At 58.5% G+C, this 27200-nt stretch overlaps 1 protein-coding gene across 1 annotated transcript in view; it reads right to left on the bottom strand.

Moving 5' to 3' along the window:
* LOC311616192 (integrin alpha-V-like) overlaps positions 1-22357 on the bottom strand; it is a 47410-nt gene extending 25053 nt beyond the window's left edge. The window contains 13 exon segments of the mRNA XM_084907465.1: positions 1169-1371; positions 2091-2143; positions 4284-4340; positions 4433-4476; positions 5349-5379; positions 5381-5394; positions 6918-7043; positions 8086-8131; positions 8701-8762; positions 11465-11579; positions 11801-11892; positions 15772-15899; positions 21985-22357. Coding sequence (XP_084763591.1) covers positions 1169-1371; positions 2091-2143; positions 4284-4340; positions 4433-4476; positions 5349-5379; positions 5381-5394; positions 6918-7043; positions 8086-8131; positions 8701-8762; positions 11465-11579; positions 11801-11892; positions 15772-15899; positions 21985-22205 — 1192 coding nt within the window. The 5' untranslated portion in view covers positions 22206-22357.
* Positions 22358-27200: the final 4843 nt, after the last annotated feature.

Consider the following 27200-nt stretch of genomic DNA (forward strand, 5'->3'; position numbering starts at 1 on the left):
TATTATTATTTTTTAAATCTTGGTCGAGTGTAACCTACATTTCATCCTATATAATAAAAGCCACCTTGAGTTTTTAAAAAACGCCTACAGCGACTGATTAGACTATTAATCGGGGCGGATCTAACACAGGGAGCTCCTTCCTTTTACAGCCTCCCTCGGTCACAACCAAGGGACAGCGTTAGGAGTGTCCACAGCCGATCCCAGCTCTGAGTGCGGGTGACAGCCTGGGCCGGGGCCTGGGAGCATGTTTTCTTGTCCCCACGGCGGGCACAGGGGGCGCTGCGAGCCGGAGGCGGACAGCCGGCTCAGGGCCGCCGGGAATGGGCCCTGTGCTCCCTCAGGCAGGAAGAGGAAGCAGCGCCTGGGGATCCGCATCTGAATGAGCTCCCGATGTTAGAACCGTCCCGTTTAGTAATCTAACATCTGAAACGTCTGCTCTGGTGTTTAAGGGAAAAGCACGTCACGTTCAACCTGGGAATCTGACACCGTCACTCGCGTCCTCCCCGGAAGGAGCTGCTCGGGGGGCAGGTCTCCCACGGGCCCGCACCCGAGCCCCCCGCACCCCGCCCCCCGCGGGCTGGGCCCTCACCGTTGAAGCCGTCCTGGTCCAGGTCGCCCAGGGGCCTGGACCTGAGATCCCTGCACCCCGCCCCCCGCGGCCGGGCCCCTCACCGTTGAAGCCGTCCTGGTCCAGGTCGCCCAGGGGCCCGCACCCGAGCCCCCCGCACCCCGCCCCCCACGGGCTGGGCCCTCACCGTTGAAGCCGTCCTGGTCCAGGTCGCCCAGGGGCCTGGACCTGAGATCCCTGCACCCCGCCCCCCGCGGCCGGGCCCCTCACCGTTGAAGCCGTCCTGGTCCAGGTCGCCCAGGGGCCCGCACCCGAGCCCCCCGCACCCCGCCCCCCACGGGCTGGGCCCTCACCGTTGAAGCCGTCCTGGTCCAGGTCGCCCAGGGGCCCGGACCCGAGCCCCCCTGCACCCCCGCCCCCGCAGGCCCCTCACCGTTGAAGCCGTCCTGGTCCAGGTCGCCCAGGGGCCCGGACCCGAGCCCCCCTGCACCCCGCCCCCCGCGGGCTGGGCCCTCACCGTTGAAGCCGTCCTGGTCCAGGTCGCCCAGGGGCCCGGACCCGAGCCCCCCGCACCCCGCCCCCCGCGGGCTGGGCCCTCACCGTTGAAGCCGTCCTGGTCCAGGTCGCCCAGGGGCGCGATGGCACTGCCGAAGCGCGCGAAGACCTCGGAGCCGTGGAGCCGGGCCGTGCGGAAGCCGCCCGCCGGCCGCTGCAGTGCCACCAGCACCTGCCCCACCTCCTGCAGCTTCCCGTCCGCGCCGCGGTCCATGAACAGCGGGGCGCCCACCAGCACGTCCGCCAGGCTGAGAACAGACCCCCATCCTGTCACTCCCTCCGCCCCCATCTCCCAGCCAAAACCACCATTCCACTCCTCAGGGCCCCTCCCTCTCTTTAAGAAAAGAAAACTCGGAGCAATCTACAAAACATTCCTCTCCCCTTCCTGTCAGCGGTCAGCAAACTTATCAGTCTCCAGAGCCAAATACCAACAGGACAACGACTGACATTTCTTTGGAGAGCCACGTTTCTTAATCTTAAACTTCTTCTGACGCTACTTCTTCAATATAGATTCGCCCAGGCCGTGGTGTTTTGTGGAAAAGCCACACTCTAGGGGCCAGAGAGCCGCATGTGGCTCGAGAGCCGCGGTTTGCCGACCATGGCTACATTTGATTAAAGCTATTAAAAGGAATGATGAGGGTTGGCAGGGAGGGGGGAGGTGAACTCACATGTGTACACGCATAGCCCATGGACCGGACAATGGGGGGGGGCCTGGGGGGACAGGGGGGCTGGGAGAGGTCAGACGGGAGACGGGGAGAGGTGGGGGGCGGGGGCGTCGGGAATACTTTGAACAACAGGATGTTAACAGATAAAACTCAGAGGAGCCTGTGTTCCTGACATGGCTGCTCAGACCGGCTCCCCGAACACAAGACGGGAGCACAGGGCCCAGGGGCAGAAGGAGCCTTAGTCTCAGGAAAGCGGGCGTAAGTGCGGCCGAGCCGTGTCTGCAAACACAGTTCTCACTCACTCGTCCCCGTTGATGTCCGTGGCAGCGACGGCAAATCCGAAATAGGCCGCCATCTGTGAGGAACGAGAGGACAGGTTACTGGACAGGTTACACGGCCGGAGGGGTTTCCCCCGCACACAGCGCGTCCTCTCCGCGCCTCCTCTGGTTCACCCACCCACACGCTCCCTCAGGCTCCGAGCATGTCTGTCCTGGACTCTGAGCAGAGCGTGTCCCGTGTGCACCATTTCAACGACTGTGCCTCAGATGGCCCGGCCGGCTGGCTCAGGGGGTTGAGCGTTGACCCAGGAACCAGGAGGTCACGGTTCCAGGTCAGGGCACAGGCCTGGGGTGTGGGCACCATCCCCAGTGTGGGGCGTGCAGGAGGCAGCTGATCCATGATTCTCTCTCATCATGGATGTTTCTCTCTCCCCATCCCTTCCTCTCTGAAACCCATAAAAATATTTAAAATAATAACAACGCTGCACACCGGGAGCCCCGGGCTGCCTAACGGTCCTAATGCGAAGCTGAGGTTCCCACAAAGAGCCAAGGAGAAAGGTGCCTGCACACAGGAGGGGTCATGTCTGCACATGGGAGGATCATGCCTGCACAAGGAGGGTCATGCCTGCACACAGGAGGGCCATGCCTGCACACAGGATCATGACTGCACACAGGAGGATTATGCCTGCACACAGAGAGTCATGGCCACACACAGGAGGGTCATGTCTGCACACGGGAGGATCATGCCTGCACAAGGAGGGTCATGGCCGCACACTGGAGGATCATGCCTGCACACAGGAGGGTCATGCCTGCACACAGGAGGATCATGACTGCACACAGGAGGATTATGCCTGCACACAGGAGAGTCATGGCCACACACAGGAGGGTCATGTCTGCACACAGGAAGATCATGACCGCACACAGGAGGATCATGCCAGAAGCAAATTTCAGCATCTCAGAGTGGCTAAGCTCATTTCCCCCAGGCCTGAAAAGGATGCATAAATTGATTGTTTGCTGCCAAACAGCTGAGGGCACTTCAGCTACATGGTATTGCCTCCTGTTGGCCAAACACTTGAGCAGCTGAGGGCAATTCTCCAATCTGACAATGGACTCTGTACCTAACCCTGGCCTTTGATGTGTGTATCTCCACCTTGCCTTAGGACAAATTGTGTTAATAAAAAGCAAGGGGTCCTGAGACAAGGAGAACTTGGTTCCTTTAACTAAATCTTCTCTGACTCTCCCCAATACGCCTTTCAAAATTATGTTTCCTCTCTGGACTCTTATTTATGCACAGCCCTTCTCCAGATTCTGAACCCTTCTAGATGCCAGATCAAGACCACCGACAGGATCTTGCCTGTACAAGAGGGTCATGACTGCACACAGAAGTATCATGGCTGCACACTGGAGGATCATGCCTACACATAGGAGGATCATACATACACACAGGAAGGTCATGTCTATACACAGCAGGACCATGCCTGCACGCAGGAGGGTTATGCCTGTACGTAGGAGGGTCATGTCTATTACACAAGAAGGTCATGTCTGTGCATAGGAAGAGGATCATGCCTGCACACAGCAGGATCATGTCTGCACACAGGAGAAGCTGCCTGAGGTGAGGAAGCCACCCCAGCACAGAAGGACCCCCTGCACCCCAAGGGCAGGTCACTCACTCCCTGCTGAGCAGCAGCCCTGGCTGTCCCCATGGGAAGAGGCTCGGGGACCAGGGGCCCAGTCCCTCACGATCAACCCTCCGGGAGACCCAGCCATCCCAGCTGAGCGGGACGTGGGCCTGAGCCGGGATCCGAAATCGGACAGCTTTCCCCTCCATCCCTCCCGAGTGCTAGCGGCTCTTCCTGCCGTTACCACTGAGGAGTGGACCACAGGGTCACGTAAAGGGCACAGACCTGCCTCAGAGGGAGGGTAAGTTGTCAGCATGAGAAAGGACGTTTCTGGTTTGTGTGTGAGTGGCTTGATTCTGCATTTCCTTTTTTAAAACCAACTAGCTTAACATGCAATTACAAAGAATTTGTTCAAAAAATTACTTTGGTGAAAGCAATATGAAGTAATTAAAGCCCATTTTACATCTGTAGTGTGATTACTGACCAGTACTTATTACATATTGAATATCACACCATTAGGATTTGCCCAGAAGAGCTGTGAGACCTTCAGAGACGCCGACAGTCAGATGTTAAATGGAAAACACGTGTAAAGGCGTACCTGCTCACCGGTGAAGTTGTACAGGGAGGACATGTTCTTCCCGTCGTAGATATACACCTTCCGGGGAACAGAAGGAGATGAGATGTGGGAAAGGTTAAGAGAGCCCAGATCTTTTTGGAAAAAAAAAAAAACATCTTTAACTTTCCTACCATTCCCAAAGTCCTCGCCGCTCTCGGAACTCCGGAAACAAAGTCTGGAAAGAAAAAGTCCGATTACTCGTTTTTAAGACAACACTGGACACCAGAGGAGGAAGGGGCGTGTCAGAGCTGTGGTTCCGTTATGTAACAGATGGTAAGGAAGAGATTTTCTAAAGAATCGGAACCCATAACCGGGGACCAGTGTGCTCCAACCACAGAATCAAACGTGAACAAACAGACTCATGAGTGCCCTCCGACACGCACATGTGATCCGGTGGAAAAGGCAGGAGACAAAGTGGCTGAAGAATGAAGCAAAGCCCTGGCCCGCGTGGCTCAGGGGTTGAGCGTTGGCCTATTAACCAGGAGGTCAGGGTTCAATCCCAGTCAGGGCACAGGCCCGGGTTGCAGACTCGATCCCCAGGAGGCAGCCGATCCATGATTCTCTCTCCTCATTAACTTTTCTCTCTCTCTCCCTGGTCTCCTTTCCTCTCCAAAGTCAATAATACATTTAAGAAAAAGGTAAGAATGAAGAAAAACTATATTTACAGGATTGAAAACCAGCAAATGAAATAGGACAGAGGTGGCTGCTACCCAGAAATGGATCCGCATCGGGGCAGGTCTGTAGCCCCTGATGGGCTGAGGGATTATGGGGAGGGTGGGGGTTCAGAGGGGGGGGGGGGAGGGGAGGATGCAGGGAGGGAAGGGTGGGGTGCGGGGGGCGGGGGGGAGGGGAGGGTGCCGAGGGGCCTGAAGGAAGGGAGGTGCAGCCCGCTCCCCGAGGGGACTGCCTCAGAGCGGGGAGGATGGAGCCACGGACACAGCGGGACCCGGTCCCTCGAACTTAATTCGTCCAGAACGCCATTCGGAGCAGCGATTTAATCGAAAACGTGTTTGGAAAAGGGTGAGACGCAGCTCGCGCCGACCCTACCGTCCACGCCATCGCCGTTGAAGTCGCCGACCGGCCACGGAGTAGCCTGCAGGGGGACAGGGGGGCGGCATCAGCGTGCCCGCCGCGGGGTCAGCCCGTCCTCCCGCGGCCTCCCGGGCGGCGTCACGCGGGCACGGGGAACGGGCCTCACGGGCTGGCTGTCCGAGGAGGAGAACCTTCTCGGAACCAGCCTGTCCGAGGAGGAGAACCTTCTCGGAAACCAGCCTGTCCGAGGAGGAGAACCTTCTCGGAAACCAGCCTGTCCGAGGAGGAGAACCTTCTCGGAAACCAGCCTGTCCGAGGAGGAGAACCTTCTCGGAAACCAGCCTGTCCGAGGAGGAGAACCTTCTCCGGAAACCAGCCTGTCCGCCAGCTCACGGAGCGCCTGGGAACGCACACGCAGCAGCGACGCGGGACCCATGTCCTCGGCCGGCCACGCACCGTGTCTGCCGTGTGCACGTGGTTCGGTGAGCCCGGGGCAGGGGAGGGGAGAGCGGACGCCCGTGACTGCGAACGCCACCCCTGCATTTAACACCGAAAACAACACGAGCTCGGAGCCCTGGGCGTGAGGCTCAGACAGCACGCTGTGAGTGAGGGGCTTCTCACAAGCGAGGGGCCTCCCCGTGCCCGAGTTCCTTTATTTTATATAAAACTGGAGGCCCAGTGCATGGAATTCGTGCAAAGGTAGGGTCCCTAGGCCAGGCAGGTGACCAGGGCCGATCTGCAGGGTGACTGACTGGTGGGGTGACTGGGAGGCCCCCACGGGCACTACCTTGGCTGGCCTGGTACCTGCTCACCGGCCCAGCCTCCCACTGCCACCGCCATCACCTCCTCTGTGGGATGACTGTCAGGGCACTCGGAGGGCCCCCGCTGGCACCCCCTTGGCTGGCCTGGCGCCACCCGCTTGCTGTCCCTACCCCCTGCCACCACCACTGGGGGTAGCTCCTGCGTTGAGCGTCTGCCCCCTAGTGTCTGCATCGTAACAACCGGTCATTCTGCCCATCCTTCTGCTGGGCAATCGATTTGTGTATTAGGCCTTTATTATATAAAATGGAACAATTACAGTGCACACAACAGACTTCCAGTGAGGATTCAGTGAGTTAAGACTGAAACCCAGTAGCCTGACTTAAAAACGTTACCTGCTAATGACATCACAGTCTAAGCCAGTGGCCGGCAAACTCACTAGTCCACAGAGCCAAATACCAACAGCACAACGATTGACATTTCTTTGGAGAGCCACATTGTTTAAACTTAAACTTCTTCTAACGCCACTTTTTCAACATAGACTTGCCCAGGCCGTGGTGTTTAGTGGAAGAGCCACACTCCAGGGGCCAAAGAGCCGCTTGTGGCTCGCGAGCCGCAGTCTGCCGACCACGAGTATAAATGATCATGCTCTTAGATCTCAGTTACGGAAATGTAACAGAACCGTTCGGAATTACATGCCCTTCACGTTATAAAAAGAACACAGAAACCTGAGTCTGTTTCACAGGAGAGTTCCCCTCGGAAAGCAGCAGCTACAGGACCCGTCCCCTCGAGCCCAGGACTCGAACCCCTGTTGGCTCCACCTACCCAGGTAGCTGTCGTCGAAGACGGCCTGGGCGGTCCGCGTCGCCAGCTGGTTGCTGTACTTGACGCTGTACACCTTGGGGTCGTATTTAGAGACAATTTCTGCCACTTGGTCCGAGATGAGCTGGCCTGGAAAAGAGAGGACACAGTCACTTCCCGACGGAGCTGCAGATGCAGGAGGAAAACAGCTTCGATTATTCCCAACGACGAGCCATCCGTGCCTCTCCTTCACAACCTTAAACTGACACTGATTTCATCGTTAAGCCACCATCATTTCTATTCCCTCTAGCACACACATAGAATTGGTCTCTGCTAATAAACAAAATTTTCTGAATAGAGACTTTGTCTTAATTCCCTAAAAGAAAGAAAAAAATTCAACGTTAAATAAATGGAATAAAATCAAGGGCTATTTTCCAACAAAATTGGCCCTGATTGCCAGCCAGGTCTAGGGACCCTACCAGAGCATGAATTTCATGCCCTGGTCCTCTAGTTCTATATTATGTTACATATATAATAAGACACTATAAATACTGTCTTACCACCCTTTAAAAAACACTGTGTAACTGGTAAGTAATGTGTGTGTCCTTTGAATGACTATACAGTCACTGTTTATTGACATGCAGCTCATTTCCAAAACCGAGTTATTCGCTGCTGAAGTGTAGGTTCATTTTTGGGGACACCCTTAGGTTGTATTTTGCTGTTTCTTTCTAAGTGAAATAAGCCGGTCTGAGAAAGACAAGCATCATGTGTTCTCACATGCGGAGTCTAATGAACAAAAGGAACTGACCAACAGAGTGGGACCCGAGGCAGGGGGCGTGGGACAGACGGACACGCCTCCATGTGGGGGTGGGGGGAGGAGGAGAGAGAAACCCAAGAACATACATGCATGGCCCATGAACACAGGCAATGGAGGGTGGAGACCTGGGGGAGGGGGTTAGGGCTGGGCAGAGAGCGGTCAAGGGGGAAAAAGAAGACATCTGTAATGCCATCAACAATGATATATATATATATATATATATATACATATATATATATATATATATATATATATATATATATATATACACACACACATTAAAATATCAATGATTTGAAATCTCAGGAGCACGCTGAGACCGGTGGGTGTGAATCAGCACGGTCATTAGTGGGCGATGTGAACCACGTGACCTACCTTGCCAGTAGAAGCTCCCAGGGCCGCCAAGGAGCACTCTGTCAGCCTGGATTAAAGCAAACAAAACGGGGTATTTAGAAGCAGGAAGCTTTCAACACGGGAGCAGTGACATGCACATGAGAGCACCATCTGTGCACATGTATGAACGGAACATGGGTACACGGACATTAAAGAGAACAGAACCATAAATCGCAGACACATCCACCTCCGTCTCAGGCATTCCTAAGGTGCCTTATCTAAAACACACCAGAAATGAGAAGCTGTCATAGATCCACTGACTGTGTGAAAATTAACAGACATAACACCACACCTACAGGTCCTGTGGACCGGGGCTGCCTCACAGACGGGGTTCGAACGTCGTCACAGGTTACAACAGGGAAAACAGTCACTCCTCACTACTGCCTACTGCCTCTGTGAGGACACGGCCACCGTCCTTCCCAAGACCCTCACACAGGCTTCACCCGCCGGGGTCACTCTCCGGCCGGGGTCATGTTCACCGGCTGATTACGTGAAACCAGCGGCCGGGGCAGAGCAGGGAAAGTACAAACCCTTAGTTTTACCCACGACAGGGAGGGAGGCGGGCTGGACTCCGTGCGGTCTCACACGGGCACTTACTTTCGTGAAATCGATGCTGAACCCTCCTTGACAGAAGCCCTGTCCGTCAGCGTCAATATTTTCTAAAAAAAGAAAAGAAAAAAAAAAAAAGATTGGAAATGGACACAAGCCCCAAACACCCCCCGAGAACAATCCTGACATCACCGTGATGATGGGACCGCGCCCCGTCTCCCTCACGCGGGCTCCCACTCACGGAGCCGCCACCACACGGACACGGCACACGCGTGTTCTCGCCACGAGGACCAGAGAGGAAAGGCCCAGCCATTCGCCAGGCAACGAAGATGCTGGCTTTCAGACACCTTACTTTTAACCACAAACCACAGCAAGCTTGGATTTTATCTCACACACACACACACACACACACACACACACGCACACACCTATGTACCTACAGCAATCTCACAAAACACTGCCACCGTTCTCACGTACCGTACACGCTACCTTCCGTAGTTTATCCCGTTTCGTCCCATCTTTTTTGGTGACTGGCTATGACCAGCTATTCTGACTTCGTGAAACATGATGAGCTGTGACCGGAGTTAAAATTCCCCTTCAAAATCCCTGTTTCTGCCAAAACTGGTTTGGCTCAGTGGATAGAGCGTCGGCCTGCTGACTGAAGGGTCCCAGGTTCAATTCCGTTCAAGGGTATGGACCTTGGTGGCGGGCACATCCCCAGTAGGGGGTGTGCAGGAGGCAGCTGGTCGATGTTTCGCTCTCATCGATGTTTCTAGCTCTCTATCACTCTCCCTTCCTGTCTGTAAAAAAATCAATAAAATATATATTTTTTTAAATCCCTGTTTCTGACTGCTATGACCCTACAGTCGGGAGGTCCTCGAAACAGTGAAGAGATACACACATTCCTAGCTCACACACTGCTTACATACACGTTCTAGCCAGTAACAACGACAAAATCTACTTAAGAAACAGCCCAGGACTTGGGGGACAGCTGGCACCAGCCGACGTTCTGTGAGAAGCAAACACGGCCGCTCCTCACAGCGCGTCCAGCTCTGGGGTCAGTGAACGCGGACGGTGCTCGACAGGACCCCGCAGACGCCGTCCGCGACCCTCCTCAGGGGACGGTTTCTATCCGTCTAAGCCGGACTGACCGTGAGTCCCATCGCACCGAGAACAGACGTGGGTGAACCTCCAGCTCTCCCTCGTTTTATTCTGAGGATAAACAGGAAACGGCGGATAAACAGGCCACTCTTCGCTGGGTGAGGAATGTTCCCTCCGTAACGGACTTCTCAGTCACAGGGGCACCCGGCATTCCGTGCCTCCAGGCCCGCGGCGCTCACACACTTACACGCCCCGTGGAGCCCTCGCCCGTCCTGTCGAGGAACGCTCACAGCCGGAGTCATCACAGGGAAGTAACCCCTGTGGCTGCGTTTGCCTCCCAAACAGAGGAACCGAAACGGATCTATTTTAAGTCACTGGGGCCCCGGGCCAGGACTTTTGTCAAACACTCCCACCAAAACTCCTGACCCCTTTCTGAAAATCCTGGGAACTGCCCAAGATCACACACCTCATATTCCACATTCAGGTTTTTTGTTTTGTTTAAGAACTAAACCTCGGGAGTGTGAGTGACCCCGTGTGAAACGGGACTGCCGTCACCGGAGGATTCTCTCCACCCCTCGCCAGGGGCGCGGTTCCTCTCTCCGAGGTCCGTCCGGGGACGGCCTCTTATCGTCAGACTTCCTCGGCTTCCCAGAACACCCCGCAGAAACCACCCTGCCCTTTCAGGGGTTCCTACGGGAACACGGTTTCTCTTTAATGGGTGTGGGTTTTTTAATTGATTTTTAGAGAGAGAATAAGGGAGGGGGAGAGAGAGAAACATCCATGATGAGAGAGAACCACAGACTGGCTGCCTCCTGCAGGCCCCCAGAGGGGATGGCGCCTGCAATCCAGGCCTGTGCCCTGACCGGGAATCGAACCCTGACCTCCTGGTTCCTGGGTGGACGCTCAGCTCTGAGCCCGCCGGCCGCAGGAACACCGCTAACCGGAGCTGATGCCGCCTGGGGGCTCCGTGCTGCCGTCCCTCCTGCAGGAGCTCAGCTGCAATCCTGCGGACGGGCCCGCTCCTCCCTGAGCGGACAGACCGCCACGGCGGCGCCAGGGGCAGGAGGCGGCTCCGGGCCCAGCCCCCCGCAGCCGGGCCTGTCCGAGCCGCCCGGCAGCACCTCTGCCCGCAGTCACGGGGGGCAGCGAAGGCCGCCAGCCGCCAGCACCTCAACCACTGAGGCCAGAACGGCTGTGGGGCAGGGCCAGGACCAGGGTGCTGATCGGTGACTCTCTCTCATCGGTGTTCCTAGCTCTCTGTCCCTCTCCCTTCCTCTCTGTACAAAATCAATAAAATATATTTAAATAAAAAAAGAAGAAGAAAAACTCAGTGGAGCTTCTTTTGACAAAAAGTGACTAAAAATACAAACTTCCAACCTGGTGTATCCGTGGCCACTGACCATGGAGAATGGAGACTCTTTCCTTCAGAGACAAGCCTGACAGGCCTGGCTTCACTGTGCTGTCCTCCACCATGACAGCCTGACTGTAAATGTTACCCTACACTCACACATGCACTCACACACACACACATACACACACTCACACACACACACACTCACAGGCATGCACACACGCGCACGTGTACACACGCGCTCATACATGCACACACACATGCACCCACACGCACTCACATACACCCACCCCTTAGCCATCCAGGCCCAGCCCTGCCCTCGGAGGCGGTGCCCCCCGCGTCCCCCGCGTCCCCACGTACTTGAGCGGCAGGGGGCGTACTCCACCGTGCGCGCCCCGTCCTGCAGGAAGCAGGTGCCCACGGGCTCGCGCTCCTGCTTGGTCTCCGTCCTCCAGTGGTACAGCGGGGCGCAGGCCTGCGGCAGAGGCGGTGAGGGCGGTGAGGGCCGGTGAGGGCGGGTGAGGGCGGTGAGGGCCGGCGAGGGCGGGCGAGGGCGGTGAGGACCAGTGAAGAGAGGGGTGGCCTGGGCCGCCACTGCCTCAGCTCCCAGTCCCTCTGCCTGATCACAGCTACGCTCAGCTCTCAACACGGAACCCCACATCCACAGGGAGGGGCTGGGAACACCCACACACTCACCAAAATCTTGTCCTGTTTGGACCTCACCGACGCGCCAAACCACTGATGGGACTTGAACTCCAGCGGGTCGTCCCGGGCGAAGTCTCTGTTGCCTGGAAAACAGACGCGGTGAGGGGGGCGGCAGGCGGCAGGTCTCCGAACAGCCGCTCTCAGAACAGCCGCTCTCAGAACAGCCGGTGTCCGAACAGCCGGTCTCTAACAGCCGCTCTCAGAACAGCCGGTGTCCGAACAGCCGGTGTCCGAACAGCCGGTGTCCGAACAGCCGGCCTCCGAACAGCCGCTCTCAGAACAGCCGGCCTCCGAACAGCCGGCCTCCGAACAGCCGCTCTCAGAACAGCCAGTGTCCGAACAGCCGGTGTCCGAACAGCCGGTCTCTAACAGCCGGCCTCCGAACAGCCGCTCTCAGAACAGCCGGTGTCCGAACAGCCGGCCTCAGAACAGCCGGCCTCCGAACAGCCGCTCTCAGAACAGCCGGTCTCTAACAGCCGCTCTCAGAACAGCCGGTCTCTAACAGCCGCTCTCAGAACAGCCGGTCTCGAACAGCCGGCCTCCGAACAGCCGGTCTCCGCGAGGCAGGTCGGACTGCGTGGCTCTGCTCAGACACCGCATCCTTATTCCTCTCCCGTCTTCCCACCTGATCGGGAAGGATGACTTGGAGGTGCCTTAGGGCCGTGGTCGGCAAACCGCGGCTCTCGAGCCACACGCGCCTCTCTGGCCCCTGGAGTGTGGCTCTTCCACAAAACACCACGGCCTGGGCCCATGTTGAAGAAGTGGCGTTAGAAGAAGTTTAAGTTTAAAAAATTTGGCTCTCACCGAAACCGGTGTGGCTCAATAGATAGAGCGTCGGCCTGCGGACTAAAAGGTCCCGGGTTCGATTCCGGCCAAGGGCATGTACCTTGGTTGCAGCCACATCCCCAGTAGGAGGGGCGCAGGAGGCAGCTTATCAATGTTTCTCTCTCATCGATGTTTCTAACTCTCTATCCCTCTCCCTTCCTCTCTGTAAAAAATCAATAAAATATATTTTAAAAATAAAATAAAAAACGTGGCTCTCCAAAGAAATGCCCATCGCTGTGCTGTTGGTATTTGGCTCTGTGGACCGATGAGTTTGCCGACCACTGGTGTACGTCTTCGCCGTGAGGGAAAGCAGTGTGGACGGCCTCCATTAACCTTCACACACAGTCAGTCAGGAACGCCCGTCCTCTCTAACTAACTCGGTGTGTGTACTTCATTCCCACACAGAAAGGAGTTCAGCTGCTAAATTCTGGAACACGGAGACGGAACAGCCCCCACCAGCCCTGCCACAAGCATTGTCCCCGTTTCTCCCTTCCACGGCTCTGGGCCCAACGGGAGGGGCAGTCTGGCACAATTCGTTAAAAACAACAACTCTTGCCCCAGCTGGTGTGGCTCAGTGGCTAGAGCGTCGGCCTGCAGACTGAGGGTCCCAGGTTCGAATCCCGTCAAGGGCATGTGCCCTGGTTGCGGGCACATCCCCAGTGGGGGGTGTGCAGGAGGCAGCGGATCGATGTTTCTAACTCTCTCTCCCTCCTCCTTCCTCTCTGTAAGCAATCAATAAGATATATTTTTTTAAAAAAAGAGCCGTCAGAACAGCAGAGCCGGAAGGAGGCATCAGAAAAGCCCGTCCCCGGATGGGTGATCGGCTGTGCATTCAGGGCCGGCTCTCCCGGGGACAGGAACAGGCTCCCGCTCTGAGAGGAGTGTGCGGGGACGGCGAGCGGCGCACACAGGCCCTCTGAGAGCGCCCGCCGCCCTCAATGCCGCCTTGTCCCGGGACGAGCGGAAACGCTCCTGAGAGCATCTGGCGGTTCGAGACAAAGACGCTTTGCCGGCGGCTTTTGTTTCAAAGCCAAGTCCGGCTAAGCCTTAAACAGAAGGGGACGTGTCAGGTCAGAGGCCCGGGAAGAGGCTTTAAAGGATCCTAAGAAAGTTCCGTTTTGGCAAAACATCCCAAGTGTGAAAACAGCAGCTGACAGCACGCGGGGGACCACCTGGGACACAGGACGGACGCGCGGGCTCTCCGACCGCCTCGCCCTGCAGGGGGAGGGAGGCCGCCTCTGGAGGAACTGTCATTAGAAAGAAAAGCCCTGGCCGGTGTGGCTCAGTGGGCAGAGTGTCAGCCTGCGGACCGAAGGGTCCCGGGTTCGATTCCAGTCAAGTGCATGTCTCTCGGTTGCAGGCTTCTCCCCGGCCTGGGCCCTGCCTGGGGCGCGTGCAGGAGGCAGCTGATGGATGTGTCTCTCTCACGTGGATGTTTCTCTGTCTCTCCCTCTCCCTTCCACTCTCTCTAAAAATCAGGGAACACATCCTGGGCTGAGATTTAAAAAGGAAAGAAGGAAAGACAGGCCTTCACAGCGACAGACTGCAGATGCTGAGCCACAGCCCTCAGGCGGCTCCCCGGGCCCCGCTCTCGGGCTCACCAACACCCAGAGCCTGCACACCCGGCGGTGCTGACCGGCCATCCGCAGCGTCTCCGGCCGACGGCGATTCACCGACCAGGCCGTGTGGGCAGAGCCGGGCTCTCCAGCTGCTCAGCCCCTCGTGACCATGAGTCCCGCCGGCAGGTCGGACAGGAGGGGCCACTTGATCACATATAACGTAACGTCCCCGTGTGGGCAGAGGCAGCACACGGTCGAACACGGTAAGTCACCAATGACCTACAGCTCCTCCTGCTGTCACGGATGCTGTGCCAGAGGACACAGAAGCCCTGGCCCGTCACACATGGCATCATGGTCTGCCTCCGTGTGGGAAAACCTGAGCCTGTGCAGGTCCTTCTGGGGTTTTCCCAGGTCAGCCGCGTGTGGAAACAGCAGCGTGTCACACCAACGGCCTCACACGGAAAAACCAGGCGTGTGACCCGGGCTTCACACGGAAAAACCAGGCGTGTGACCTTGGCTTCACATGGAAAAACCAGGCGTGTGACCCGGGCTTCACACGGAAAATCCAGGCGTGTGACTGGGGCCCACGGGTCGGTCTGATGACTGACACCCACTTGGCACCGCTCAGGAGCAAATGGAACGAACAGCCCAGTCACCACGGTCCCCGTGTCAGAGACTGGCATTCCCGCAGGGAATGGGGTGCTGGACCAGCAGGAAGTAACCGCACGGAAAACAGCGTTCACCTCCAGCTGACCCTAACCCTCAGCGAAGCCCGCCCGCCAGCCAGGGTCACGGAAAAAGCACCTGAAGGTCCCTCCGATTCTCTGGGGCCTCCCTACGCTTTCACAGATACACACAAACACGCCAACACACGTGTGTGCAGGGCGACATACCCAGGGTGTCCCCCCAAAATGTATAAAATGGAAATGAATAATTACCAATTCCAAAGGGTTAAATCTGAAAGAAGGAAACAGCCATTGAGCTGTCAGCTGTGGAAGCTGTTAATTTGGGGGAACACCCTGTACTTCATTTCACCAATCTAAAGGCAAAAATTATTATTATTATTATTTTACTTTTATTGATTTCAGAGAGGAAGGGAGAGGGAGAGAGAGAGATGGAAACATCAACGATGAGAGAGAATCACGGATCGGCTGCCTCCTGCACGCCCCACACTGGGAATCGAGCCTGCAACCCGGGGCCTGTGCCCTGACCGGAAATCGAACCCTGACCTCCTGGTTCATAGGTCGATGCTCAATGACTGAGCCATGTCAGCTGAGCTAAAACTTATTTCTTTCTTTTTTTTTAATATATATTTTATTGATTTTTTACAGAGAGGAAGAGAAAGGGACAGAGAGTTAGAAACATCGATGAGAGAGAAACATCGACTAGCTGCCTCCTGCACACCCCCTACGGGGGATGTGCCGGTAACCAAGGTACATGCCCTTGACCGGAATCGAACCCGGGACCCTTCAGCCTGCAGACTGACACTCTATCCATTGAGCCACACCGGTTTCGGCAAACGTTAATATTCTGAAGAAACCAAACGACGGCTCTCAGCCAGGGCCGGGCCCGCCTTACCTGTGGCGTCGAACTCGATGGGCTGGCACCGGCGCTGGGACGACCAGTCGCACTTGAGGACCTGGCCGCCCTCCACGATGCCCGGCTGTGTGGTGTTGGCCTTGGGCGCGCCCACCAGGAGGAAGACGCTGAGGCCGGGAGGGAGAGAGAAACATCCGTGATGAGCGAGAACCGCGGACCGGCTGCCTCCCACAGGCCCCCACGGGGACCGAGCCCACAACCCGGGCCTGTGCCCTCGGCTGGAATCGAACCCGGGACGCTTCAGTGCGCAGGCTGGCGCTCTATCCCCTGAGCCACACCAGCCAGGGCCAAATCCACTATTTTTTAAAGGATTTTTATTTCTTCGGTCTCCTCCCAGGACCACGGCTGAACGCAAATGCAAAATCATGAAAAGGGTAGGACATCACCGGCACACATGCCCACTTCCTGCCGAAGTGGGGCGGGGGGAAGGCGCACGGGGTTCGGTGTCCCTGGCCGGCAGCAAACCCTGGAGCAATCCCGTTTCTTTCTTTCTTTGTTTAATGCAATTTTAATCTTGATCACCAGTTCATAGGTGTGTGTTTTTTTGTATATATTTTATTGCTTTTTTACAGAGAGGAAGGGAGAGGGACAGAGAGAGCCAGAAACATACATGACAGAGAAACATCGACCAGCTGCCTCCTGCACAGCCCCCACTGGGGATGTGCCCACAACCAAGGTCCATGCCCTTGACCAGAATCGAACCCGGGACCCCTCAGTCCTCAGGCCGATGCTCTATCCGCTGAGCCACACCGGTCAGGGCAGCAATCCCGTTTCTTATGCAACTTTCCCTCCGAGAAGCTTGGCCAAGAACAGCATCAGGATCCATCCTCACCGTCTGTCCATTTTATTCTTTAAAGTACATTTTTATTGACTTCAGAGGAAGGGAGAGAGAGATAGGAACATCAATGACGGGAAGGGATGCCTGACCGGCTGCCTCCTGCACGCCACTGGGCAGGTGCCCCGACCGGGAATCCCACGGTGACCTCCTGGCTCAGGGGCGAACGCTCAACCCCGGAGCCACGTTCAGTGACTTAAGTTAACGTGTGTGTGCGTGAGCGGGCTGCTGGCCTCACGCTGAGAAATCCTAACAGACAAGAGCGGGGTGTGGGCTCGGGGCCCGGGAGTAGAAGATGGAGAGACGGGGAGGGGATGGGGGAGAGTGCGGAGACGGGGAGGGGTGAGGATGGAGGAGGACAGAGTGCGGAGACGGGGACGGGGCTGAGGAAGGAGGAGGACAGAAACCGGAGCTCAGAGGGGCCCCAGCAGAGTCCCTCCCCCCCGGCCCTGCGACCCCACTGTCCCTTTAAGGGCAGCTGCTCGGGGCGGTGGCCTCGGCTCCCGAGGAGAGGCGGCCACGAACAGGGACAAGCACACTGTCCACAGGAGCGAGTCTGTAGGTGCTGCCAGCACCAACCCCTCTCCTCTCCCCGACTCCCCTCTCCCAACTCCCCTCTCCAACTCCTCTCCCGACTCCTCCCCCCAGCTCCTCCCTCCCCCCTCCCGCTCCCCCACTCCTCTCCGAAAGGAATGTCTGAATCAGCACCCTGTGCTTCACCGAAAGGCTTGTGCATGCGGCTTCAGAACCGGCCCTGACCAGTGTGGCTCAGTGGATAGAGCGTCAGCCTGCAGACTGAAAGGTCCCAGGTTCCATTTCGGACAACCTTGGTTGCAGGCACATCCCCAGTAGGGGGCGTGCAGGAGGCAGCTGGTCGATGTTTCTCTCTCATCGATGTTTCTGGCTCTCTCTCCCTCTCCCTTCCTCTCTGTAACAAATCAATAAAATATAGTAAAAAGAAAAATACTTTGGAATCGAACGCTATTTCAGAGCCATCGGCACGCTCGCAGCACGGGGGCGGGACAGTGAGTGCCCAGGCGGCCCCTCTCCTGACCCCGCCCCGTGACCCCGGCTGGGTCAGGGGAGCCAGCGCAGGCGTCACGTCTGGTCACGGGCTCCGGGCTCCGCTCGAAGGCTGTTTACGGACGAGGGGAGCCGAGGCAGCAGGCCACCCGCAGCGCAGGAGCCAGCTCTGTGCCCAGTGTCCTTGGAAATGGTTACAATGGTGAGGGGGAACGGGCATGAATACCTCCATTGATCCTGAGAGAGAGAGGGAGGGAGAGAGGGAGGGAGGGAGGGAGGGAGAGAGGAGAGAAAGAGAGAGAGAGAGAGGAGCATTGATGTGCGAGACACAGCCATTGTTGCCTTCTGCACGTGCTCCGGACCAGGGCAGCATCGAGCAGGTACCTGCCCTTGACCGGAACGGAACCAAACCTGGGACCCTCTGGTGCTTGTCCAAGGCCCTACCCACTGAGCACACGGGCCAGGGCGGGCCTGAGCGTCTGGAAGTGCAGGCGGAGCGGGCTGAAAGGGCCTCCTCCCCACCTCCCCGCCATGCTACAGCCGGGCCCCCCCAGCCCTGGGGGAGACCCTGTGGAGGAGACCTCAGCAGTGAAGGCTGCTCCAGAGACACGCCCCCCAGAGGCAGGGCGGTGTCTGCAGGCTCCGGAGCCGGCAGTGGGCACAGGGGCAGGGACCGAGCGCCACCCGGACACCGGTGCCCTCGGCGGGGAGGGGCAGGGAGGGCACAGGAGGGCTCTGGAACCTTCTCCCCGGGGACTAACCACCGGCTGATAGGAGGGGAGTGCGCAGCGAAAGGAAATCAGTGAGAAGAAATGTCTCAGAGGCCGGGGAGGGCCCGAGGGAGGGCTCCAGGGCAGGTCCGGCCCACCTGGCCAGGTCCCCATTGGCCGGAGCCAGCAGCAAGCTAACCTATGGGTCGGAGCATCTGCCCCCTGGTGGTCAGTGTGCATCATAGCGACTAGTCGAACAGTCAATGGACAGTCAGTCACTTAGCATATTAGGCTTTTATTATATAGGACTAGTGGCCCGGTACACGAAATTCGTGCCCTGGGGGGTGGGGGGGAGTGTCCCTCAGCCTGGCCTGCATCCTCTCCAATCTGGGACCCCTGTGGGATCGGCCTAAACTGGCAGTCAGACAACCCCCTCACAATCCGGGACTGCTGGCTCCTAACCGCTCTCCTGCCTGCCTGCTTGATCTCCCCTAACCACTCTGCCTGCTGGCCTGCTTGCCCCAACTGCACCCCCCTGCTGGCCTGATCACCCCCAACTGCCCTCCCCTCCTGGCCTGATCACCCCTGACCGCCTCTGCCTTGGCCCGCCACCATGGCTTGCCGGGAAAGACATCTGGAAGGCCTCGTGGTCTAAATGAGCATCTTACCCTTTTATTAGTATGGATCTCAGAGAGGAAGGGAGTGGGAGAGAAAGAAACATCAGCGATGAGAGATCACGGATCGGCCGCCTCCTGCACGCCCCCCACTGGGGATCCAGCTGCAGCCTGGCCGTGTGCCCTGGCTGGGGATCGAACCGTGGCCTTCCTAGGTCCACGCCCAACCCCTGGGCCACGCCGGCCGGGCTGATCTCTATTTGTTAAGTTAAGCTCCACCTGCAGCTCACTAGCCTATCGGTAACAAAGTCGCTGGTGCAGATCCGAAAACACAGTATGAAAGCAGACCGGGCTGACCCGGCCTCCGCCGGGAAGGCCCAGTGGGAGGCCCGGATCCGTGAGGTCACAGCAGAGTCAGCCCTTCGTGACTCACCGCGATGACTCACCAGCCGCCTGGAGGAGCCGGGAGCCGTAGACGCCTCCTGGCAGCCGTTCAACACGCCCGCCCGCCCGCCCGCCAGCCGAGCACCGCCGAGCACCTCCTCCGGCTCTGCCGACCCCGAGGGCCTCCGCCCCCCCAGAGCCCGCAGCAGCCCGGCCCCGTGCCGCCGCTAAGGACGAAGCTGGAGGACAGGCCATGCGTGTTCCAAACAGTGTCCTACACATCAGACCCGGAGAGCAGCCTCGGAGGACTAACCCCGCTCCACACGGCACACCCTGCAAAGCACTGGAGCCCAGAATGCGAAGGAGCAGGGCGGCCAAGACGTGAAGGAGCCGGAGGAGGGCGGGCGGGGGGGAGGGCAGCCGCCCGGACGGATGCCTCCGTTAGTCACAGGGAAATCCGTGCTCGGCTCCCAAGAAGCTGAGCCGGAAAGCACCCCGTGAAACCGAGTTCCCACATAACCCGCCCGCTCCGCCCGCTGCTCCGCCTCCCTTCCCGCAGCTCTGGCCTGCCCTGCCCTGCGTGGGGAGGTCACTCCGCTCGGCCTGGGCGAGGGAGAGGTCCTCCGAACGCCGGTGTCAAATGACCTCCCTCCCCCAAAACGGCTTTAAAACCAAACATGGGGGAGCAACCGAGGGACTTGTCTGCACACACAGTAGCCTCAGCCAGGGACACAGACACGGCGGGGGCCTGCCCGGGCGGAACGGCTGGGAGAGGGAGGGGAGAGGCGACCACTGGGATAAGAGAAGACGTATGTAAAACTTCAGGCAATAAAAAGCAAAATACAGTTTCCACATCTAAACCCGGGAAGACCACCAAGAACAGCTTTCCCTCCAGAAAACGAGACTTAAACATCGAAAGACATCCGGCGGTCTGACTGGTGTGGCTCAGTGGACAGAGCTCCAGCCCGCGGACTGAAGGGTCCCAGGTTCGACTGCAGTCAAGGGCAGGAGCCTGGGGTGAAGGCTCGGGCCTGGGCCCTGGTCGGGGCCTGGGCCATGGTCGGGGGGGTGTGGGTGCAGCAGGCGACCAGGCAGCACATCCGTGTTTCTCTCTGTCCCCCCTCCCTCTCTCCATCCTCCCTCCCTCCATCCTCCCTCCCTCCCTCCATCCTCCCTAAACATCAATGGGAACACCCTGGGGTGAGGGCTAAGGACAACAGAGGCCTCCGCGGACACGGTGACGTCACTGGGTGAGAATGACATCACTGTCCGTCCGGTCCAAGCCCAGGTCCAGCCCATCAGTCCCGTCCGTCCCGCCCCGCGGCCCCTGCGCGCCATGGGCCCCGCGATGGGACTCTGAGCCACAGCCCGCGTGGACCCCGTCCTTCCCAACAGAGTGGGTCCGACCGGACAGAGGGCACCCCACGGCGCCTGACCCCCCAAATGTGCGCCCAGAGCGGGGCGCCGGGCTGGCGGGCGGTGCGGTCCTCCTCGCCGGTGCCGGGAGGGAGGGGTCAGCGCGGGGTTCGGTCTGGGAAGCGGAACCGGCTCCGGGGATGGAAGGGGGGTGCCGGGAAGTTGGGGTGAAGCTGACTGGCCCGGCGACCTGAGCCCATCGCCCCCTCCCCGGATCCCCGGCCCCGCTCCCCGGATCCTCAGATCCCCGCTCCCCCTCCCCGGATCCCCGGATCCTCAGATCCCCGCTCCCCCCCCCCCCGGATCCCCGGATCCTCAGATCCCCGGTCCTTCTCCCCGGCCCCCCTCCCCGGATCCTCAGATCCCCGGTCCCTCTCCCGGTCCCTCTCCCCGGCCCCCCTCCCCGGATCCTCAGACCCCCGGTCCCTCTCCCGGTCCCTCTCCCCGGCCCCCCTCCCCGGATCCTCAGACCCCCGGTCCCTCTCCCGGTCCCTCTCCCCGGCCCCCCTCCCCGGATCCTCAGACCCCCGGTCCCTCTCCCGGTCCCTCTCCCCGGCCCCCCTCCCCGGATCCTCAGACCCCGGTCCCTCTCCCGGTCCCTCTCCCCGGCCCCCCTCCCCGGATCCTCAGACCCCCGGTCCCTCTCCCGGTCCCTCTCCCCGGCCCCCCTCCCCGGATCCTCAGACCCCCGGTCCCTCTCCCGGTCCCTCTCCCCGGCCCCCCTCCCCGGATCCTCAGACCCCCGGTCCCTCTCCCGGTCCCTCTCCCCGGCCCCCCTCCCCGGATCCTCAGACCCCCGGTCCCTCTCCCGGTCCCTCTCCCCGGCCCCCCTCCCCGGATCCTCAGACCCCCGGTCCCTCTCCCGGTCCCTCTCCCGGCCCCCCTCCCCGGATCCTCAGACCCCCGGTCCCTCTCCCGGTCCCTCTCCCCGGCCCCCCTCCCCGGATCCTCAGACCCCCGGTCCCTCTCCCGGTCCCTCTCCCGGCCCCCCTCCCCGGATCCTCAGACCCCCGGTCCCTCTCCCGGTCCCTCTCCCCGGCCCCCCTCCCCGGATTCTCAGACCCCCGGTCCCTCTCCCGGTCCCTCTCCCCGGCCCCCCTCCCCGGATCCTCAGACCCCCGGTCCCTCTCCCGGTCCCTCTCCCGGTCCCTCTCCCCGGCCCCCCTCCCTGTCCCTGTCCCGGGGCGCGGGCCGCGGGGCGGACACTCACGGGGACGCGCGCGGCGCGAAGAAGTCCACGGCGAAGCCGAAGTAGCTGCCCGCGGGGCCCGCGTACTCGGCGGGGCGCTCGGCGTCCAGGTTGAAGGCGGCGCCGAGCGGCAGCAGCGGCGGCAGGAGGAGCGGCAGGAGGACCGGGAGGAGCCCCGGGAGGAGCCCCGGGAGGAGCCGGAGCCCCGGGGGCGGCGGGCAGGGCCCCGGCGCCGAGGCCATCGCGGAGCGCAGGGGCCACGGCCTCCCCGCGGGCGCAGGGCCGGGCGGCGGGGACTCGGGCGCGGGGCGCGGGGCGCGGGCCTCTCCTCCTCGGCGGGACGGGGACTCTGTGCCGCCGGTGCCGGGGGTGGAGCCGCCGGAGGAAGTGGGGGCGGAGCCGCACCCCGAGGCCTGGCCGATCCACTTCCTGGGCGCCGGGCCGCTGTCTGTCTGTCTGTCTGTCTGTCCCGGGGGAGCGGCCTCTGTCCGCCCGGACCCGCCTCCCCGCGGGCGGAGCTCCCGACTTCTGCTCGGAGCCTGGGCAGCCCCTGCACCCCGGCCCCCAGGAGCCTCCATGCTGGTGGGCGTCCCCCTCCATCCCCTTCACTCAGCTCAACCCCCCAAAACCCCCTCCACTCACACACATGCTCACTCACACGCACACACGCAAACATGCACACACTCACACATGCGCTCGCACACATGCACTCACATACATACACACTCCACGTGCACACACAAACATGCACACATGCACTGGCATACATATGCACACGCACACACACTCACAAACATGCACACATTCACACACACACACACTGGACTTCATTACAAGCTCCGGGAGGCAGCAGGGCCTTCAGGAACGGAGTTGCAGCCTCACTGGGAGCCAGGCCGTCAGGCGGTCAGTCTGCGGCTGCCACGGCCTCGGTGACCTTGGAAAGAGGAAGGCAGGAGGGCGGGCGGGCAGAGCCCCGGCCTGTGAGAGAGCCAGCGGAGCACAGCCGTGTTCCTCTGTGTGTCCGCGAGCCCAGGGATGGCTGTGCTTGTGGAGTCTGCGTTCCATTCGGGGGGAAATGTGACAGCGTCGGAGGGAGCATGGGCACCTCCGCACTCCACAGCCCCGGCTGCCTGCGGCTGTGCCGGGTGCCAGGGACCCAGCCAGACAGACTCCCTGTCGGGAACCTGGGACCCTTTTCTTTTCGTTTTGTTTTTAGTGACTCCTCCCTCCCTGCGGGCCCGCCCTCGGACCTAGCCTCCTCAGGGGCAGGGGGGGTGGGGGACCCTTTTCCTTATGGTCCCCAGTCCCAGCACCTTGCCAAGCAGACAGCAGACAATAAAATGGAGAACAGATGGACATAAAAGCGTGAGTGAACTTGCCCGGAGAAGTGATTTTTTAAAAATGAGGCCAGCCCAGCCGGCTGGTGTGGCTCTGTGATGGAGCAGTGACCTATGAACCAGGGGGTCACAGGTCAATTCCCGGTCAGGACACAGGCCCCATGGCAGGCTCCTTCAGGAGGCAGCGACAGATGACTCTCCTCACTGATGTCTCTCTCTCTCTTCCCCTCTCTGAAGTCAATAGAAATATATTTTAATAAAATAACAAAATGAGGACAGTGTAGGGGACCTCTGGGACAACATGAAGGGTCATTTACCCGCATGATAAGGGCGCTACGAGGAGAAGAAAGAGAGCAAGGAGCTGAGGCCCTATTTGAAAATTAATGGCGGGAAATCCCCCAGCTGGCTGGCGTGGGGACAGGCGGACCAGCTCACGCCCAGGACGAGTGCTGCCGGAGCCAGGCCGGAATGCTGCTCTGTGTCTTCTGGGCTCACCACGGAGCTCATCGACTGAATTATTCCTCCGTCTGGAGACCCAGTGACAGCCAACGCTCTTACCCAGCTTCCTGCTGAGTGCTGGGCGCGCACAGGGGATTGTGCGCACATGAAGTCACGTGTTGGTCCTAAAACCCGCAGGTAGGTCCCAGGACTCGTCACAATGCAGAGAGGAAAAGGCTGATTTCTCCCAGATGGCGTCCTTCTTCCAAGGTCACCGAGGCCGTGGCAGAGGCAGAGGGAGCGCGGGATGGCCTGGCTCCAAGCCCACACTGGTTGGCCGTGAGTTGCCTCTTCCAGTGTGAAATGCACACCATGCAGCACAGGAATAAACAAAGGTAAAGGGATGTAATAGAGTCAAATCGATCTGGAGTTAATAATTACCTACCCCTCCATTCCTTCCGAACTTTTTACAGCTCAGTGTTTACCAATAAAATATTTAAGCCAAGCTTTCCTATCGGTTGTATTCACCTAATAAGGTCTACTAACGTGGGAAGGTTTGTCTAAGAAGAAATTATGAAAGAGTAACTGAACTAGGATCTGAGTAAAGACTAAAAATGGTCTTAATCTCCTAACGTTTCCCCGTGAAGGAAGCATAGCCCGGCCGGCAGGCTCAGTGGGTGAGTGTCTACCCATGAACCAGGAGGTCGAGGTTCCATTCCCGGTCAGGGCACAGGCCTGGACTGTGGGCTCGATCCCCAATGTGGGGACTTGCGGGAAGCAACCGATCTCACCATTGATGTTTCTCTCTCTCTCTCTCTCTCTCTCTCTCTCTCTCTCTCTCTCTCAATTGTTGGTATTAAAAAAGGAAGTATGAATTAAGATATTGTGAGCAATATTCTTTTCCATGAATTGGTGCCTTCCCCAATTTTGTCCCTTTGAAAGGATTCATGTAGGGGTTTTCTGAACTCTCCGGTCTTGCTTCCCCTAAACACTTGGAGACATATTAAAGATTTCCTCCTTTCAGTCATTATGGAAAAACGACTGGGAATTTTCATGAAATGTTAAAAGTTTGGATTTAATAGGAAATGATTATGGTCACAAAGCTCTTTTTAAAAAAATATATTTTATTGATTTTTTACAGAGAGGAATGGGAGAGAGATAGAGAGTTAGAAACATCGATGAGAGAGAACCATCGACCAGCTGCCTTCTGCACGCCCTCCACTGGGGATGTGCCCGCAACCAAGGTACATGCCCTTGACCGGAATCGAACCTGGGACCTTTCAGTCTGCAGGCTGACGCTCTATCCACTGAGCCACAATGGTTAGGGATAGATACAAAGCTCTTAATCACATAATTGCATAGATTTAGCTCCTAGAAACTTCAAAGAATTAAATAAAGGTTTGATGCATAGTCAGCACTTTTGAGAAGCATAGTTATTTCTACAGCTCTTTCTTTTGAGTTTTGAAAAAATAACTACTGTTATAGAGACGGTTCCATTGACGAATGCTCTTAGTCACCGGTGAAGTTCTTTACAAAACTGAGTTAAATTTGTAATCTTGTTTCAATTTATTATTCTGCTTTAGGTTATAATATCTTGATCATTAACAAAATGTTACAACTGAGACTGTAACAAGAAGTTCCTAATGGAGAATAAACCTTTCCCTATACCTAAACAATAAATATGTGGCAGTGTGGCAGTTATGTCTGGCCTAAGACCAAGAGGGAATGGCACTCCTTAGAAATAATTCAAGCCCGGCCGGCGTGGCTCAGGGGTTGAGGGTTGACCTGTGAACCAGGAGGTCACGGTTCGATTCCCGGTCAGGGCACAGGCCCTTGTTTCAGACTCGATCCCCAGAGTGGGGCGTGCAGGAGGCAGCTGATCCATGATTCTCGCTCATTATGGATGTTTCTCTCTCTCCCTCCCCCTTCCTCTCACAAATCAATGAAGTTATATTTTTAAAAACTCAAGCTAAGGCCGGGGTGCGGCCGAGGGGAGCTGCCTCCTGGAACGTGCCATGCTGGAACCATCCCTCTCCTGATCCCCCAGACACTCTCCCTGGGCGGATGGGACAATGAGCCTGTGAACCGTGGCCAGTGTGGCTGAGGAATTACTTTAAATCCCCTTTACGTGTCACAGCCATCGAGTGGCCAGCGCCTCCCGAACGAGCAGCAGAGCAGCCAGAGGATTCACAGGCTGGAAGGACCGCGTGTGCCGGGCTCCGGAGTCTCCCCGGTTACGCCGCCCTCGGGGGCAGACGTGAGGGGCTCTGTCTGGTTTGTCTGCTCCGTTGCCCCCCTCCCCCCCCCCCCGGTCTTCCTGTCCCGGGAGCTGGGATTCCTCCGTGGTTAGCTCAGTCACCTGGCCCTCCCACGGCCACGGGCAGCGGAAAAAACCAGAATCCACTGGGGCACGCCCTCTCCTCCCCTCCCCCCCCACCCCCACGGCCTCCTCCGGCGAAGGGTGGGGTGCAGTTGGGTGGGCTGGGGAGTCTTCACTCTGCTGGAGGCAGGCCAGGTGCTCGATGCCAGGGGCAGACGCTGGGAGTGCCTCTCACTCTGTGTCACAGCGCGGCTGGAGAGGGGGGTTACGGGAAATGCTGTGTGACCCGCCTGGAGACTGGGATTTCACCACAAGGGACTTCCCTCCAGGCTCCCGCAGGCCCACCTCACCGAGGCCCGAGGAAGGTTCTCGCTGCTGAGGGTTTTCTGTTCTCAGCCCTCCGGCGGGCAACGGCGAGGCCGGGCCTGACTGCCATCCACTGAGAGCCGCGTGGAGCCCAGGACCCAGTCAGACGACGCCTGATAACAGCCTTCTCTTCCTATCGATCCCTTCCCTTTCACTCACCGGTGTCCCAGTGTTCTCGGCAGAGGGACACCCTCCCGCCTTCGGATGACATGTGAGCAGAATTCACTGACAGGAGGCAGAGCAAAGAGCGGGGTCTCCATCAGCACGGCCAAAGCCCAGGCTGGCTTGATTGACTGATTGATCGATTATTTTTTAAATTTATTCATTTATTTGCTTTTATTATCCCGGTCCAGTTTAATTTATTTTTTAAAATAAACCTTTATTGTTCATATTATTACAAAAGTTCCTCATTTTTCCCCCCTCCACCAGGTTCCCAGCCCACCCTCTGCCCTTTCCCCACCCTCCATTGTCCTCCTCCATAAGTGCACAGTTTATGTTCAGTCTCTTCCCCCACCCCCCACTCCTCTTTTCCCTGAGAATCATCAGTCCACTCCCCTGGTTTTTATTGATTTCAGAGAGGGAGAGAGAGAAACATCCATGATGAGAGAGAACCCTGGATCACTGCCTCCTGTACGCCCCCCACTGGGGATCGAGCCCACAGCCAGGGCCTGTGCCCGGACTGGGAATGGAACCGGGACCCTTCAGCCCGCAGGCTGACGCTCTAGCCACTGAGCCACGCCGGGCAGGGCCAGAGGCCTTATTTTAGGCTGGCAGCT

The sequence above is a fragment of the Pipistrellus hanaki genome (genome assembly GCF_964339955.1).
Source record: "Pipistrellus hanaki genome assembly, contig: scaffold_95, whole genome shotgun sequence".
In the NCBI taxonomy this organism is placed as follows: domain Eukaryota; kingdom Metazoa; phylum Chordata; class Mammalia; order Chiroptera; family Vespertilionidae; genus Pipistrellus; species Pipistrellus hanaki.